This window comes from Coffea arabica, chromosome 8e (genome assembly GCF_036785885.1).
Source record: "Coffea arabica cultivar ET-39 chromosome 8e, Coffea Arabica ET-39 HiFi, whole genome shotgun sequence".
NCBI lineage: Eukaryota > Viridiplantae > Streptophyta > Magnoliopsida > Gentianales > Rubiaceae > Coffea > Coffea arabica.
In genome coordinates this window covers 40,657,806-40,672,527 of record NC_092324.1, presented here as the reverse complement: position 1 = coordinate 40,672,527, position 14,722 = coordinate 40,657,806, and the positions used below count along the sequence as shown (strand labels likewise).

Genomic DNA, 14,722 nt, shown 5'->3' with positions numbered 1-14,722 from the left:
GGTGTAGGTGTCTCATTTATGACCAATCGACTGAGGTGATCTGCAACCAAATTCTCAGCACTTTTTTGTCCCGAATTTCTAAATCAAATTCTTGGAGTAGAAGAATCCACCGCAAGAGTCTTGGCTTCGCCTCCCTTGGTGAGCAAGTACTTAAGCGCTGCATGATCAGAATAGACAATTACTTTAGTGCCAAGTAAGTATGAACGGAATTTTTCTAAAGCAAAAACTATAGCTAAAAGTTCTTTTTCCGTTGTCGAATAATTGCACTGAGCACTGTCTAGAGTTCTTGAAGCATAATAAATGACGTGAGATGCTCTCCCATTATTTTGGCCAAGTATAGCACCAACAGCATAATTACTTGCATCACACATGATTTCGAAAGGTAAACTCCAATTTGGCGGCTGGACAACTGGTGCTGAGGTCAGTGATTCCTTGAGTGCATCAAAAACAATTTTACTGGCTTCATCAAAATTAAACTCTACATCCTTTTGAAGTAGTTGGCATAGAGGATGAGATATTTTCGAAAAATCCCTAATAAAGCGTCGGTAGAAATCTGCATGATCAAGAAAAAAATGAACTTCCCCCACACTTGCAGGGTAATGTAAGCACTTAATGACTTCTACCTTAGATTTATCTACTTCAATTCCTTTAGAGGACACCACATGTCCCAAAATTATGCCTTGATTTACCATAAAATGACATTTCTCATAGTTTAAAACAAGATTTGTCTCGATGCACCGTTCAAGTATCTTAGTGAGGTTAGCGAGACATGCATCAAAAGAATCACCATAGACCGTAAAATCATCCATGAACACTTCTATAATGTTTTCTACAAAGTCAGAAAATATACTAACCATACACCTCTGAAATGTAGCGGGGGCATTGCAAAGACCGAAGGGCATTCTTCGATATGCAAATATACCAAATGGACAAGTGAAAGTAGTTTTCACTTGGTCCTCAGATGCTACCAGAATTTGAAGAAAACCTGAAAAACCATCAAGGCAACAATAGTGAGATTTTCCTGCCAATCTTTCCAGCATTTGATCAATAAAGAGTCGTGGAAAATGGTCCTTTCGAGTTAAGGCATTCAATTTTCTGAAATCTGTGCAAACTCGCCATCCGTTTTGAACGTGGGTGGGCATCAACTCGCCATTTGAATTTTCAACAACAGTTATCCCCGTCTTTTTGGGGACCACTTGTATAGGACTTACCCACCTACTATCCGAAATTGGATAAATTATACCTGCATCAAGAAGTTTTAAATCTCTTTCTTTACTACCTCCATCATTGGTGGGTTTAGGTTACGTTGGGCCTCTCTTGAACGTTTAGCGTCTTCCTCCTATAAGATTCTATGCATGCAAGTGCTGGACTTAGTCCTTTGATATCTCCTAAAGTCCATCCTATTGCCTCCTTGTGATCTTTTAGCACCCGAATGAGTTTTTCTTCTTCTGGAGCTGTTAACTTGCAAGAAATAATCACTGGAAGTGTGTCTCCTTCCCCGAGGAATACGTATTTTAGATGACTGGGTAATTGCTTCAATTCCAACTTCAGGCCCTGTACAATAGATGGTAAAAGTTTTGAATGTGACTGTGACAATTCAACACAAGGCACTTCATACCTTACAGGTTTAAGAGAATCTAATTCAAAAATAGTTTCTTACAATTCAAGAGAAAGGTCAAACTTCCCTCTCATCTCCTGAATATACTCCCGATCAAGGCCATGAGTAAGAGCAACTTTCAAAGCATCATCATTTGTTAGTTCAAAAGTATGCTGCATCAAAGAGTTAATTACATCTATAACATAGACTGAATGAGATTCATTAGGATATTTCATGGCGTCATAAATATTGAATTTTATAATATCGCCATCAAACTCCATAGTCAGCGTTCCAGAATAGACATCAATTTTGGTCCTAGAAATTCTAAAAAATGGTCTTCCTAATAAAATTGAGGGTGAATTAGCAGAATTATCTTCCTCTATGTCAAGCACATAAAAGTCTGCAAGAAAAACCAATTTGTCTACTTGAACCAATATGTCTTCCAAAACCTCATCAGGATAAGCATTTGACCTATCAGTAAGTTGAATTATTATACCTGTCTCTTTTAAAGGCCCGAGATTTAGCATGTTATAAATAGAACGAGGCATAACATTTATGAAAGCACCCAAATCTAACATTGCTTTCTCAATCCTAATATTTCAAATGTTGCAAGGAAAAGTAAACATACCTGAGTCCTTACATTTGGAGGTAACTTTCTCTGAAGCACTACTGAGATATTCTCCCCCAAATGCACTTTTTCATTTCCCTTCAATTTTTTCTTAGTAGTGCATAATTCTTTAAGAAACTTTGCATATCTAGGGATTTGCTTAATTGCATCTAAAAGAGGAATATTTATCTCAACCTTGCGAAAAGTTTCTAGAATCTCTTGCTCCTGCTCCTCTTTCTTTGATTTAGCAAATCAACTGGGAAATGGAAGAGGAGGTATTACCACTACTGGCGGGTCATCTTGGGAATTTTGCTGCGGCCTATCTTTAGGTTTGGGTTCCACTTCTTCTTTCTTAATAGCCTCCTCAATGGCCTGCTCAGAAATTCTCTTACTGGGTTCTAGCAACTCTTTGCCATTCCTCAATGTAATGGCACTTGCATTTTGTTTCGGATTGATAATAGTCTGTGAAGGCAAATTTCCTGAACCTTGAGACTCCCATCGATTAAATGCAGATACTAGTTGGCTCACTTGATTCTCCAGATTTTGAATACTAGCTCTCGTCTCCTGTTGAAATTGTTGTGCATTAGTAGCTATCGATTTAACAATTTCTTCAAGTGATGTACCTAATTTTGAAACCGGTTGCTGTTGTGAATTTGCAAGCCTAGGCTGATATTGCTGTTGGTGAAATCCCGGTGGCCTTAGGGCATAATTGAAATTTGGGTGATCCTTCCACCCTAGATTGTAGGTGTTTGAATAAGGATCATAGCGCCTTTGAGGTGGGCCAGGAAATCCGCCAATTGCATTCACATATTCATTTGGATCATCTTGTAGTGTGGGACACCACTGGTTATGGTTGTTAACACGCTCTGACAACCTGTCTTTCCTTACTGTTTCGATAACCACAACACGCTCTGTGACTATTTCTCTTGCCAATTAAGCAATCCTAAACAAGCTCTTAGGATTTAACCTATTGACAGCATTAATAAATAGAGAAACTACCAATTCTAATCAACAAACACACAAGCTCGATTCATTTAAGTTAGATTATATATTCCCGTGACATAAATTCGAAAGCCTCTTTTACAATCAAATTATATCACTCGCCATAAATACTAAAACCATCAAACAATTACGGATTTGATATTTTAGATGGCAATAGACTATTTCGACAATTAAATATTGATCAGATATCTAACTATTGAAAATAATCATAATCATGAATGAACAGAGAATATATAAATACTCATAAATAAATGAAGCAAACAAATCAAATTAGATCTCACAGTATAGCCGAACCAAAGCTTCAATTAACCTTCAACTAGAAAAGAAATTAGCCGCTCCTCATGGTGGATTTGCGACCAAGACTAAGTAATGGTTTTCTTATTTTTTTTGTTTTTGAAGAGGGAAAAAGGAAAAAGAATCAGAGATAGAGCCCATGTCTGTTTTCTCCCCTATTAATAAGGATGGGATCCCCTTTTCCTACTAGGACTCCTACTTAAGCTAAACTAACCAACCAAGACCTATCAATTGGTTTCCAAAATAAATTACATTGAGTCATAGCCCCTCAAGATCTCCAATCCCGTGACAAATGTGTAAAACCATGGGATGCAACCGGCTTCTTGATCAATTGACAGATTGATCTCATGTCCTACGAACTCTTGATTGCCTTGTCAAATAAGGCGTGGGCATGCTTAACAGACTGGAGTCTACTGGACATAGATCTTTAGAAGTACCACTTCGCGTTTGACAAAGCGTGGGCACGCTTAACAAGATGTCTTCTGGAAAGTCGACTTTTAATGCGCCTTTTGCTTCATTCTCACCAACAATTCCTAAAAACAACACCAAAATTCAAATATGAGTGAAATATATCAATTAACGCCATATTTTAACAAAATAAAGGGGAAAATATTTACCAATTATATGCACAATTAGCCACTTAACAGTTATGTCTCACATTGGTTCGAGAGATGGAGAAAGAGCGGTTAATATATAAGTAATAGTTCAAGACAGCAATTTGATAGGGAGACACATCTCGAGAGAGTCCACCAAAGAGTCCAATATATAAATCAGGAACCCAACTCTGACCCAAAAGTTTAAGCTACTAGGTTTTGGGTTTTTATTTATATATTAACCGCTCTTTCTCCATCTTTCAGACCAATATGGGATATAAAACTTTACTCATGAACCTAACAGATTTGAGTAGTTGAAATCTTTCAATCTTTTATTGGTGACGAGCATCTTTTTTGTTATATTCTGGCTAAGATTTTGTGATGTCACGTTTGTACAGTGCAAAAAATGGATATGTCTTTCACTTAGCAACTCGATTTTTTTCTTTTTTTTTTTTTTTTTGGCTTAACCGTCATGTACAAATACACAGAAATTCAGAAGGGGATGTACCGGCTTGATCCAGGACTTCACCAACTGCAAGAGACACTGTAGATATATTAAAACAGCATGTGTAGACTCCAAATGTTAACTGTAGACACTAGCAATTGTTTATAGTCGGCATTGATTGCAAATTCTCTTTAAACTGAAGTGTTCAACCTATAATTTATACTCCGATCGCTGTGCCAGTGGTGCCACTTTCGGCCGCCATTACTTTCATTCACAAAATTTCACCAAAATTCAACTTTCCACTCAATTTTTTTATGTAGAATCCGATTTTGGACATTAGTTTTTACAAAAAAAAAAAAATAATAAAAGTGGGTGAGAATAGAAAAAACACTGGTGGGTAAAGTATGTGAGAAATATATCAAGTTGTATCTTATCAGTTGTAGGTTGGAAGTTGAATCTAAACTATATAAAGAGTAATCTTAAATTTATACTCACACTTTGGGTCCCGCAACAATTTTCTTTGAGATCCCAATGCCATACTCATTGATTTAGTCGCATTCAAAAGTTTTGTTTTTGCCGTGTTTTAAGAGTCAAGCATAGCGATAATGTCTGGCACATAAGAGCCTATTGAAATTGTACTTTTGGGAAGCTGTTGTATAAATAAAATACTATAGTATTTTTTAAGATTTAACATATGTGAGGCAAAGAAATGATTGAAAAAAATATGTTGAAAAAATATTTTGAAAAATGCCTCTCAAAACTCTACCTATCACTGATTCTAAATATTTGAGGAACCTTTCAAAATCATACAGCTAATACTATTGGCTTTTAAAACATCCCTTACAAATTCTATGCTCCCCAATTTTTTCTATTTTTCAAATACTTTTCTTTATTTTTTGCACAAACTAAAATGAAAATCAGATTCTATGCGAAAACTGAGTAAGGAATTGAATTTTGATGAAATTCTATAATTGAAAGTGTTGGTGGCCGATGCTGCCACCACTAGCACTATGGCGGGAGGCAGCCATGGAATCTACATTCTTAGTTTGTCAAATAGGACGAAGAAGAAGAAATGGTGAGGTGCCTTTTTCCCTTTTTCCTTTTGATTTTTTTTTTCTCTAAAGTTTGCGGGGCATAAGATGCCCGTAATTTTTTTTTTTCTAACAAATATATGAGCAGAAATGAGTTGAGGGATTAAAAATGTGTCATTTTCATTTGTATGAGATGAAAAAATATTATTTTATATATGAGGGACGTAATAGGTACAAATCCAATGCGTGGAGGATTATTTGTATGATTTTTTTTTTTTAACATCAACAATGATTGGAGACCTTTTCTTTCCGGATAGTCAAGAAACCATGTCCAGGCGAAGTCCAATTTGTTCCATGACTACTAATATTTCATGTAACTTGTAGTTTAATCACTGGGTCCTTCCATTTTCCAGAGGAGGCCTCTTAGTGTCCTATCCATTATTAGGTCTGTGATTTAAATTCAGTGTACAGTTAAGGTTCAAAAGGTGTTGGAGAGAAATGGGAGGGATGAAAAGAAAAGTTGCAAGTTGTAGTTTCATAGGGTAGTATTTGGATTTAAAAAAAAGGGTAGTATTTGGATTTGTATTAATTAATGTAGGCTCTTCTCATATTGTATCCAAGAACATAAATATTTTACATTTTATGGGACATATGTTCTTTCAACCCACCACTTGTTTTAATAGTCAATTACTAATAATTCGAATTAACTCTTGATGATAAATAAATAGTGAAAGATAAATTGAAAATTTATATCACTATATTAACTATTGTATACATGATGCCATACTACAACACAATGCATCCAAAGAACGTAATTAACCTATTTTTTTATTGGATTTCTTTTTTTTTTTTTCCAGTCCAAAGAAGATTCCAAATTTTACAATGAGTAATGGGGAAAGAAAATATTTTAGAGTCAAATTAAAGACTTCACGATGAATGACTTGAAAATATGTCCTTTCAATAATGCACTAGTCCAACAAATATTATTGAGCCAGTTAATTTTGTGGGCATTATTCAGGACATTATAAGGCTAATAATCAGCACATTACTGTTGACTGACAACGTTTGCTTCATGAATAGACTTTCCGATATGTTGGATGGAACAAGTTGACAGGGTCCCAAATAATGACGGCTTGCCAATACTGGATAAGAATGATGAGTTCAAGCAGCCAACTCTTTGCTATAAGAATCAATAATAGAACTAGATTTTTTTGCCCTTTTTAGCAAGAAAGTGATGAGATTTAAGAAGTAATGGGGAAAAAGGGAGAACTGAAATCATGATCTCTAATTTTTGAAGTTTAAATTTTAGTCACTAGATTAAAACCTCCTCGACCATGACAACTCTTTTCTTTACCATTTTCCAGTTAAGAAATCTTGCCCTCATGAACCAGTTGCATGTCTATTAGTTACGATTATGACAGTTCGCGTAACCAGTGGCTTAATTTGGATGAAACTTTGTGTTAGTTAATATAAGCTCTAATAGTGACATAATATCCATCTAAAGAACATAATTCACCTATTTTTTACTGGAAATGTATCCCTTCCAAATTTCAACCATGCTCTGTCCAACAAGTTATTATGCCAATTGGTTAATCTGGATCATATTATTATGGACATTATTACTCATAATCGTGCAAATTTCCATTAACTAACTGCGCTTGCTTCATAAAGATGTTCCATTATGGTGTACAGGACTACTTATTCGGGTTTAAAACCAATGACCAATTTCAAATGCTGGAAAGAATGATTAAGCTAACTAGAATTTCTTCTTCTTTTTTTGACAAGGGAAGGATGAGATTTAAAAAATGAAATAGATAAATCAAAGAAAAAATAAAAAATTTAACTATAATAATTAACCAATTCTTTTTCACAAAATCCTAATCCTAGACTTAAATTAGTTCACTATGGTCATGAATAAACCAAAAATTCACGAAATACAAGGATAAAGATAAAGAGTAAGTAAAACGTCTCAAATTGAGCAACTCTAATCTTCATCTGTATTACTCTTTCATCCTTGTCCACCTTCATCTTGAACACTCCAGGAGATAGATGTCAAAGATACGAGCTAAGGAATTGCACAATGTTTCCCCCTCTTCCCCCCCCCCCCCCCCCAACCAAAAAAAATAAAAACGTCCTAATATCTCCTATTTATATTATCCTAAATTCTAAGTTAAGATATAGAAGGATTAGGTTTTTGAAAACTGAATAAATCTGAGTCCGCTTAGAAATCCGATAAAGTCCTACACAATGTCCTTCATGAAGTCCGGCGCCAATCATTGACTAATGTGAAATTTGAAGAAACTTCAGAAGATGTCCACCCAATGTCCCTTCTGAAGTCCAGTGCCGGTCTTCCATTTGGAACCATGCTTCTGTCCCTTTCTCGCCCTTGGTTTCAATGGAATAGAGTACAGAAATTGAAGTGGCTTTCATTTCTTTTTGCGGTTGGTCAAATTTCGGTTTGGTTAAAAAAGTGGTACGTGTCTCGTTGTTCCTGTTTTAGTCGTCCGATTAGGAAGATTTATCTATCCCACCATTGGAAAAGTGAGCACATAGGCCTAGTTGTCCACAAACGTAGTAACCATGAAATGGGTTAGATAAAATTGCACCAATTTTGATTGCCTTTTGATTTCCAAAAAGAAATGGAATTTGCAGCTCAATTTTGATTGCTTTCACACCAAACCTCAACCTTAACAGCAATAAGCCAATAACTCTCCTAGCTTCATGCAACATATCAGAGCCAAGCACCATACGCCTGAAGAGAAACGTAGAAAAAGATCACCACAACGCTCAAAAACACACCAAAACTGAGTAAACCAAGCACTACATAAAACTCATTTTTATAAAATTCCAGTTCCGATAACAATGAAAGAAAAATTTTTTTGTAGTGAGACTATAGTCTGATTATCAATGATGTACATCCAGATAGCCTCATTAGCAATGTATCCCCCAAATGTCAATGTAAATACAAATGCCGTGAAACAATCAGCCTATGTAAATATTTAGCTTTTTTGCTCTCATTTGGTGGTCTGTTTCCACCTTTCACTTTCAACTTCTGCCCTTATTTTTGAAGTGCATTTTCACCAATTGATTTTAGCCAATGTTCAGTTGACTGTTTCTTGTAGTTGCCTTGCAGTTTTTGGATGGATGCTATTTTGCCTACTAATTTCATTTCTCGATTAACCAAAGCTCGATTGCATACAATTTCCATATAGCTTATTGGAAAATTTGCCTTTTTCTGATTTAGCAAAACTATTCAAAGGCCTCCAACACATCAATCTCAGGCCTTATTTGGCAATTCCTTTCATAGTTTGCACTACAGCATTCCTCTTTTCCTTTTCCTTTCTGTTTTTTCTTCAGTTGCGTCAATTTTCATTCATTTATTAGCCATCTAACTTCGTTAGGAAAATTGTCCTTTGTCATTTGATCCATATACATGTAACAAATGATATACATACATTACAAGTACAGTCAGCTTATTCATTAGCACACTTGTGGACAAAATTACTCTGTTGATATTACAAGCTTAGTTACCACCGATCAACAGTTCTACTTGAGTAGAGCTGTTAATCGAACCGGGCAGCTCGCGAGCCGAGCTCGACCCGGCTCGATAAGGGCTCGACTCGGCTCGTTAACAAAGAGAAACGAGCTGAGCTCGAGCTCTAATGAGTACTCGTTTATTAAACGAGCCGAGCAGGCTCGGCTCGTATAAGCTCGGTAGGCTCGAAAGATAGGGACATTTTCGTCATTTCAGCGTGTATGTGGTACACTAACTCACTAAGTCATCTCCCGTTTGCTATAGCCCTAATTCCTCCTTTCCTCTTTTGGTATTTCGTTTTCCCGTCCCACAGGCCAGAACCGTCACCCCGCAGCCGCACCCCAATCCCCGCAGCCTCCATTCTCACCGCCAGCCTCCATTCTCCTAATTTTTTCTTTTCCCCTTTCTGTCAACTTTTTTCCCGTTCCACACCTGCAGCCGCAGCCGCAGCCGCAGCCGCAGCCGCAGCCTCAGCCTCTTGACAAAAGCAGCCCACTGAATCAAGCCACTGAATTCCTTCCTTGGCCAATAGCTCGCCTGATTCTTGCCACCGTCACTGACTCACCATACGAAGCAGCCATACGGAGCCACCTCGGTAGAGCCAGGGGCCTCTACCATACCCCGATTCACTGCATTCTGGTAAGTAGTGACCCCGATTCTTTTTTTCTTTTTTTTTCCTTTTCTTTCTTTGTTTTTGGGTTCAAGAATTTAAATTTCAATCAATTTAACAAGCACACATGTATCGAGCAGATTAGAATGTGCTTGGTGATTATATACTGATTGTTGTATCTGAAAAAGATGGTATTGAAGACTGGCAAATATACTAGTAAATTAATAGTGAATGTCGAAATTGTCTTCAAGTACTGTTTTTTTTTTCTGGAGTGTTTGTTACAATATTTATATAGAATGATTATTGTTCACATTCATCGAAATTGTTCTATTTTCTATCGCTGGAGTTAATAAACGAGATAATGTTTTTGGCCCTATGGCTGTTTCCAAGTTTTGCACTAATTAACTGGCCAAGGATGGTAACATCTGCATCAGTAGGTTCCTGCTGATTGCTATTTGGGTCATTAGTTTGTTTAATTAGTTTTTCTTTTTGTGATAAGAGATGTGTGTTTAATTGGTACCAGTTCCTCTGATTTCCGTCTACTTGATTTCTTTTATAATCACTTTTTTTTTCCTTTTCTTGAAAATTAGCTAGCAAATTTAGTATATATATCCACACACACACATATACTGGGACCATTATATGAAGACGTGGGAGAAATTGCAGCTCCGATTGCTATTCGATTATTGGTCTGGGCAAAGCCTGAGCATAGCAAATTTTAACAACCTGTGGTTTGATATGCATCACTCTGTACATCATTCATTGAATTAGCTTGATGAATTTGGTCAAGTTAATTACGATTAATCATAAGTTCCTTTAAGAAGATGAATGAATGGCAATAATTAATGCCACTGCCACTTAGACACTTACTGTCCAATATGTAAAAATCTTGGATAGCTGTCCCCATATAGCTCTGGGCTAGCCTGCTAGAATTAAATGAATTTAGGATCTATATATGGCTCCATACACCCAACAAAAAATATTTCAATGAATTAGAAAGGTGGTTGAATATGTAATAAGTGCTTTCGTTATCAATTTTGAGCAACCAACTATTCACGTACACTACCTTCTATGTATGCTTTCCAATCAAAAGAAGTAGACTGACTTCCCATTTCAATTTGAAAAATGAATTATGGCAAATATTTGTCTCTCTGAAAATAAATCAGGCAGATTATCTTTCATTGCCCATGCTCAGCTTTTGTTTTTCCTGTTTCATTAGTTTAGTAATAAACTGCTTTGCTTTTCTATTTCTGATGATCTGGTTGAGTTTCATTCGAGATGGTTGGCTATAGTCAGACCACTGGAGCGCATGTGAATTGTGTACCATCTTCAGATGACACTATTCGTATTTAATTTATTGGAAAAGCCACTATACTGTCCTTTCTTTCATTACTGTCCCCATGCACAAACTAATCAGAATTTTATAACTTTCTTACTTTTGTTTTGTAGGAATCACTTGATGCGGCCGAATCAATCACATTTGAGGAAGTTGAACTTCCTGAATCATTCACGAGCTGATTTGGTGGCTGTTGATGTTGCTTGGTCGCTTCTGATATGTTTGGTGGCTGTTTATGTAAACTTTTGATGTTGTAATCTAATATTTGGTTTGGACATGTTATCTGATATGTTTGGGGGCTGTTTATGTAAACTTTTCATGTTGTAATCTGATATTTGGTTTGGACATGTTATCTGATATGTTGGTGGCTGTTTATGTAAACTTTTCATGTTGTAATCTGATATTTGGTTTGGATATGTTATTTGATATGTTTTGGACATGTTGTAATCTGATTTGGTTTGGATATTGTAATCTGAGTTTTTATATTCGACCTGGCTTGCAATATTTGGCTTCAATTCGAGCTTGTGGAATTGAAGATGATATATTAGGGAATGTGCTCTTCTTTTGTCCAGCTAAATATGAGTTTGCCAGGAACTGATATGCTCTCACCCGTAAACGAGCTCGACAGGACCGGCTCGATCTCAAGCTCGAGTTCGAGCTCGAGCTCGAGCTCTCTACCTGTATATCGAGTCGAGCTCGAGCGCCTTGTGAAGCTCGAATTAGTAATCGAGCGAGTTCGAGCTAGCTCGATTAGAGGTTCGAGCCGAGCTCGATTGTCATATGCTCGAGCTCGACTCGGCTCGTTTAACAGCTCTATACTTGAGCAACCTCACGGGAAGTGTGAGGCCCCTCTCCAACTAGTCTTTCTAACTATAGTGCAAATACTCAACATCGAGTGTGTTTAGATAGTATATTATTTGGGATAATTTCTTTAAAAAAAAAAATTTGTAGCACTTTTTTGATGTGTTGTAAGTCAGATAAAAAGATAATTGAAAAATATATTAATGATTCAAACAAATTAAAATTAGCAAACAAACTACAATCCAAACATTGATTTACCTACACTTTCGCAAAAAGGTCTAGTTACACAAAACTTCTCTTAACTTTGGAAATATACATACTCAACAGCAAAGAAAATCGAGTGTCAAAAGAAAGAGTTCCTTGGGAGTTGACCCGCTGGAGATCATTGCTACATGGCTAACTCTTTAATATAAGAATCAACAATGGGATAAACATTTTAGAATTAGAACTACTCCACCACAAGTTTCATTGTTCAATTTGACGTACTTTTGGTTCAGTTGTTGGTGTAACGTACACATATGTTCCCATGTAGCTTCATAACATCTTAAGCTGTATAGGCTGGCGGGTTCTAAGAAATAACAAAATATTTTGGCTACAAAATAGTTTGAATGCTAAGCAATGGAATGTAATATGAAATTACAAATTGTTACAATGGTCCCTAACATTTTTTCAATTTAAAGATTGATTGTTTGAAGGAGTATCAGTCGAGAGGCAATTATTAATAGTTATATTTGCTTTGACATTGCAATTTTGGGACTACACTAAAAAAAAAGAAAATTTCTAATGCATTTCATAGAATTTTTTGTAATTGAGGATCAGCAATTGCAAATTTTTGTGGTAGGTACTTAAATAAAGTAATAACCTTTTAATAAACTGATTAATCCGCTAAGAATATGAGAAGTTTTGCCAAAATGTAATAAAGTTTATCAAACATTGGTAAGTGTTGCTAAAATATTGGTACTTTTTACTAATAAAGGAATAACTTTTTTCTGTTAAGAGTCGTAGGACTCTGTGATCCTGGGATTTGTAAGTCAATTAACATGATTTTGAACGTCTCCTTAAGAAACTACTAAGATTGTCTTCCAAAAAATTGGCAAGTCTTGCTAAAAAGGTAGGTTTAGTAATGTTTGCTTAAAAATGTGATCACTGTTGTTAAAGAAATTGTTAATTTGCTAACAAAGTATTAAATTGTTTCTTAAAGTTAGTGATGTTCCATACATATAGTCAAGATTCAATGTTGAATTTATGAAACTTGAACGAATACCTAGTTTAAATCTAGACAATGATAAAAGCTATATTATTTTAGTGTGACTTAACGAATAGGTTATTACAAAGATCTGCATCATAGGATTTTCCTACAATGCAGGATATCCATTTTCCAAATTTCATTGTTCTTCATGTTTATTTGTCATCATTTTTGAAGTTTTCAACCAAGAAAGAACAACGGCTTAAGTCACCTTATGCGATCTAAATTAACAAAGGACACTATCTTACCTCTTTCTTTATCATTAAACTATGGTCAATAGACAATCTTCACCTTATGCAATCAGCAACCACTTACAGCTTTGAAACTGGCAACTAAATCACATAAGAACTCTTGACAAATGCTTATTCTTTTTTTTTTAGGAACTCGTGACAAATGTAATCGAAAAACTGAAATTTTAGAATATAATTATAACCTTAGCAAACTTATTACCCACGAGATGAATAATTCCTTGTCTAGCATCATTCATTCCAGGAAGGATAATATGCAGTGGCCACCAGGTAAAGGTCATTTTTCCTTCCTACTGTTATTCCAATACTTTCATCCATGTCTAGATCATCAACCTTCATTCCATCAGGAAGTCCCCAGTCAAAATGGTAGAGCAAATGAGCTAAGGGAAGCTCAACATTGACTAGACCAAATGTTATGGCTGGGCACATCCTCTTGCCAGTCCCAAATGGAATATATTCAAACTGATAGCCAGTGTACTCGACTGATTTTTGCTCGAATCTCTCTAGTTTGAAGCTTTCTGGATCATTCCCAATAAATAGGATTTCTCCCCATTGCCCAGACATTAACAAGAATTTGTGATTTTTGGGGTATCATATACCCTTTGACATCGCGGTTTAATTTCCTTGTTTGATCTTGGGATTAAAGGAACAGGTGGATGCAGCCTTAGAGTTTCTTTAACCACCATCTTCAGGTAGGTCAGTTTTTGAATATCCTTCTCCTCAATGGTCTTCTTTCCCTTGCAAACTTGTCTCACTTCTGCTTGTACCTTGGCCATTACCTTCGGATTCTTCATCAATTCTGACATAGCCCATTCAGTTACTATTGATGTAGTGTCGGTTCCGGTATTGAATATATCCTGCATGTATGCAATAGATTATTTACAAATACTTTACAAGAAAACAAGCAAGAAGGTAATAATGTAGAATCTGTATTGCCACGTACGAAGTACAGCTTTGATTTTTTGGCTTGTGATGGGAATCTGATGTAATGACTAGCTCAGCCACTAGACAAGCTTGAAATGCATTCCATGCATGCCGTTGAGTTAGTTAGAAGGGAATATTCGGGTAGTTAGTTTGTTAGTCTGTTACTGCCAGTCAGCAAGCAGGCAAGACATCATTTGCATGCAGCTAGATATCATCTGAGCTGTATAAAAGCATGAGGTTCCGGAAGAGAAAGACACTTTTGGCATTTGAATAAAATCTCAGTCTCTTTCTTCCTCAAGTCTTCTTTCCCCCTTCTCTGTTCTCTCTTTCCAGATTCATTACAGTGGTATCAGAGCTTCCGATCCTTGGATTCGGGAGCTTGATTCACAGCCATGGCAGAAGGTACACGCCTTAAGACAATCGAGGAGCAGGTCCGGAAGCAGGAAGCTAAAT

At 36.2% G+C, this 14,722-nt stretch overlaps 1 protein-coding gene and 1 long non-coding RNA gene across 2 annotated transcripts; one reads left to right on the top strand and one right to left on the bottom strand.

The window, feature by feature from the left end:
* The first annotated feature begins 9,420 nt into the window (after positions 1–9,420).
* Positions 9,421–11,565, top strand: LOC113700460 (uncharacterized). Its single transcript, XR_003450689.2, has 2 exons — positions 9,421–9,743; positions 11,164–11,565. It is a non-coding gene; the product is annotated as an uncharacterized lncRNA (long non-coding RNA).
* Positions 11,566–13,576: 2,011 nt separating this feature from the next.
* LOC113700762 (premnaspirodiene oxygenase-like) lies at positions 13,577–14,208 on the bottom strand. The gene is made up of 2 exons (XM_027221209.1): positions 13,945–14,208; positions 13,577–13,777 (listed from the first exon to the last, which is right to left on the bottom strand). The coding sequence occupies exons 1-2, from the start codon at positions 14,206–14,208 to the stop codon at positions 13,577–13,579; spliced, it is 465 nt and encodes a 154-aa protein (XP_027077010.1).
* Positions 14,209–14,722: the final 514 nt, after the last annotated feature.

What these genes read in the sequence shown, in the direction of transcription:
- LOC113700762 (XM_027221209.1), bottom strand. Translation starts at nt 14,208, where the DNA reads ATGCAGGATATATTCAATACCGGAACCGACACTACATCAATAGTAACT. An exon ending in TTAAACCGCGATGTCAAAGG is followed by an intron (nt 13,778 to 13,944) that starts GTATATGATACC and finishes GGGACTGGCAAG; the next exon opens with AGGATGTGCCCAGCCATAAC.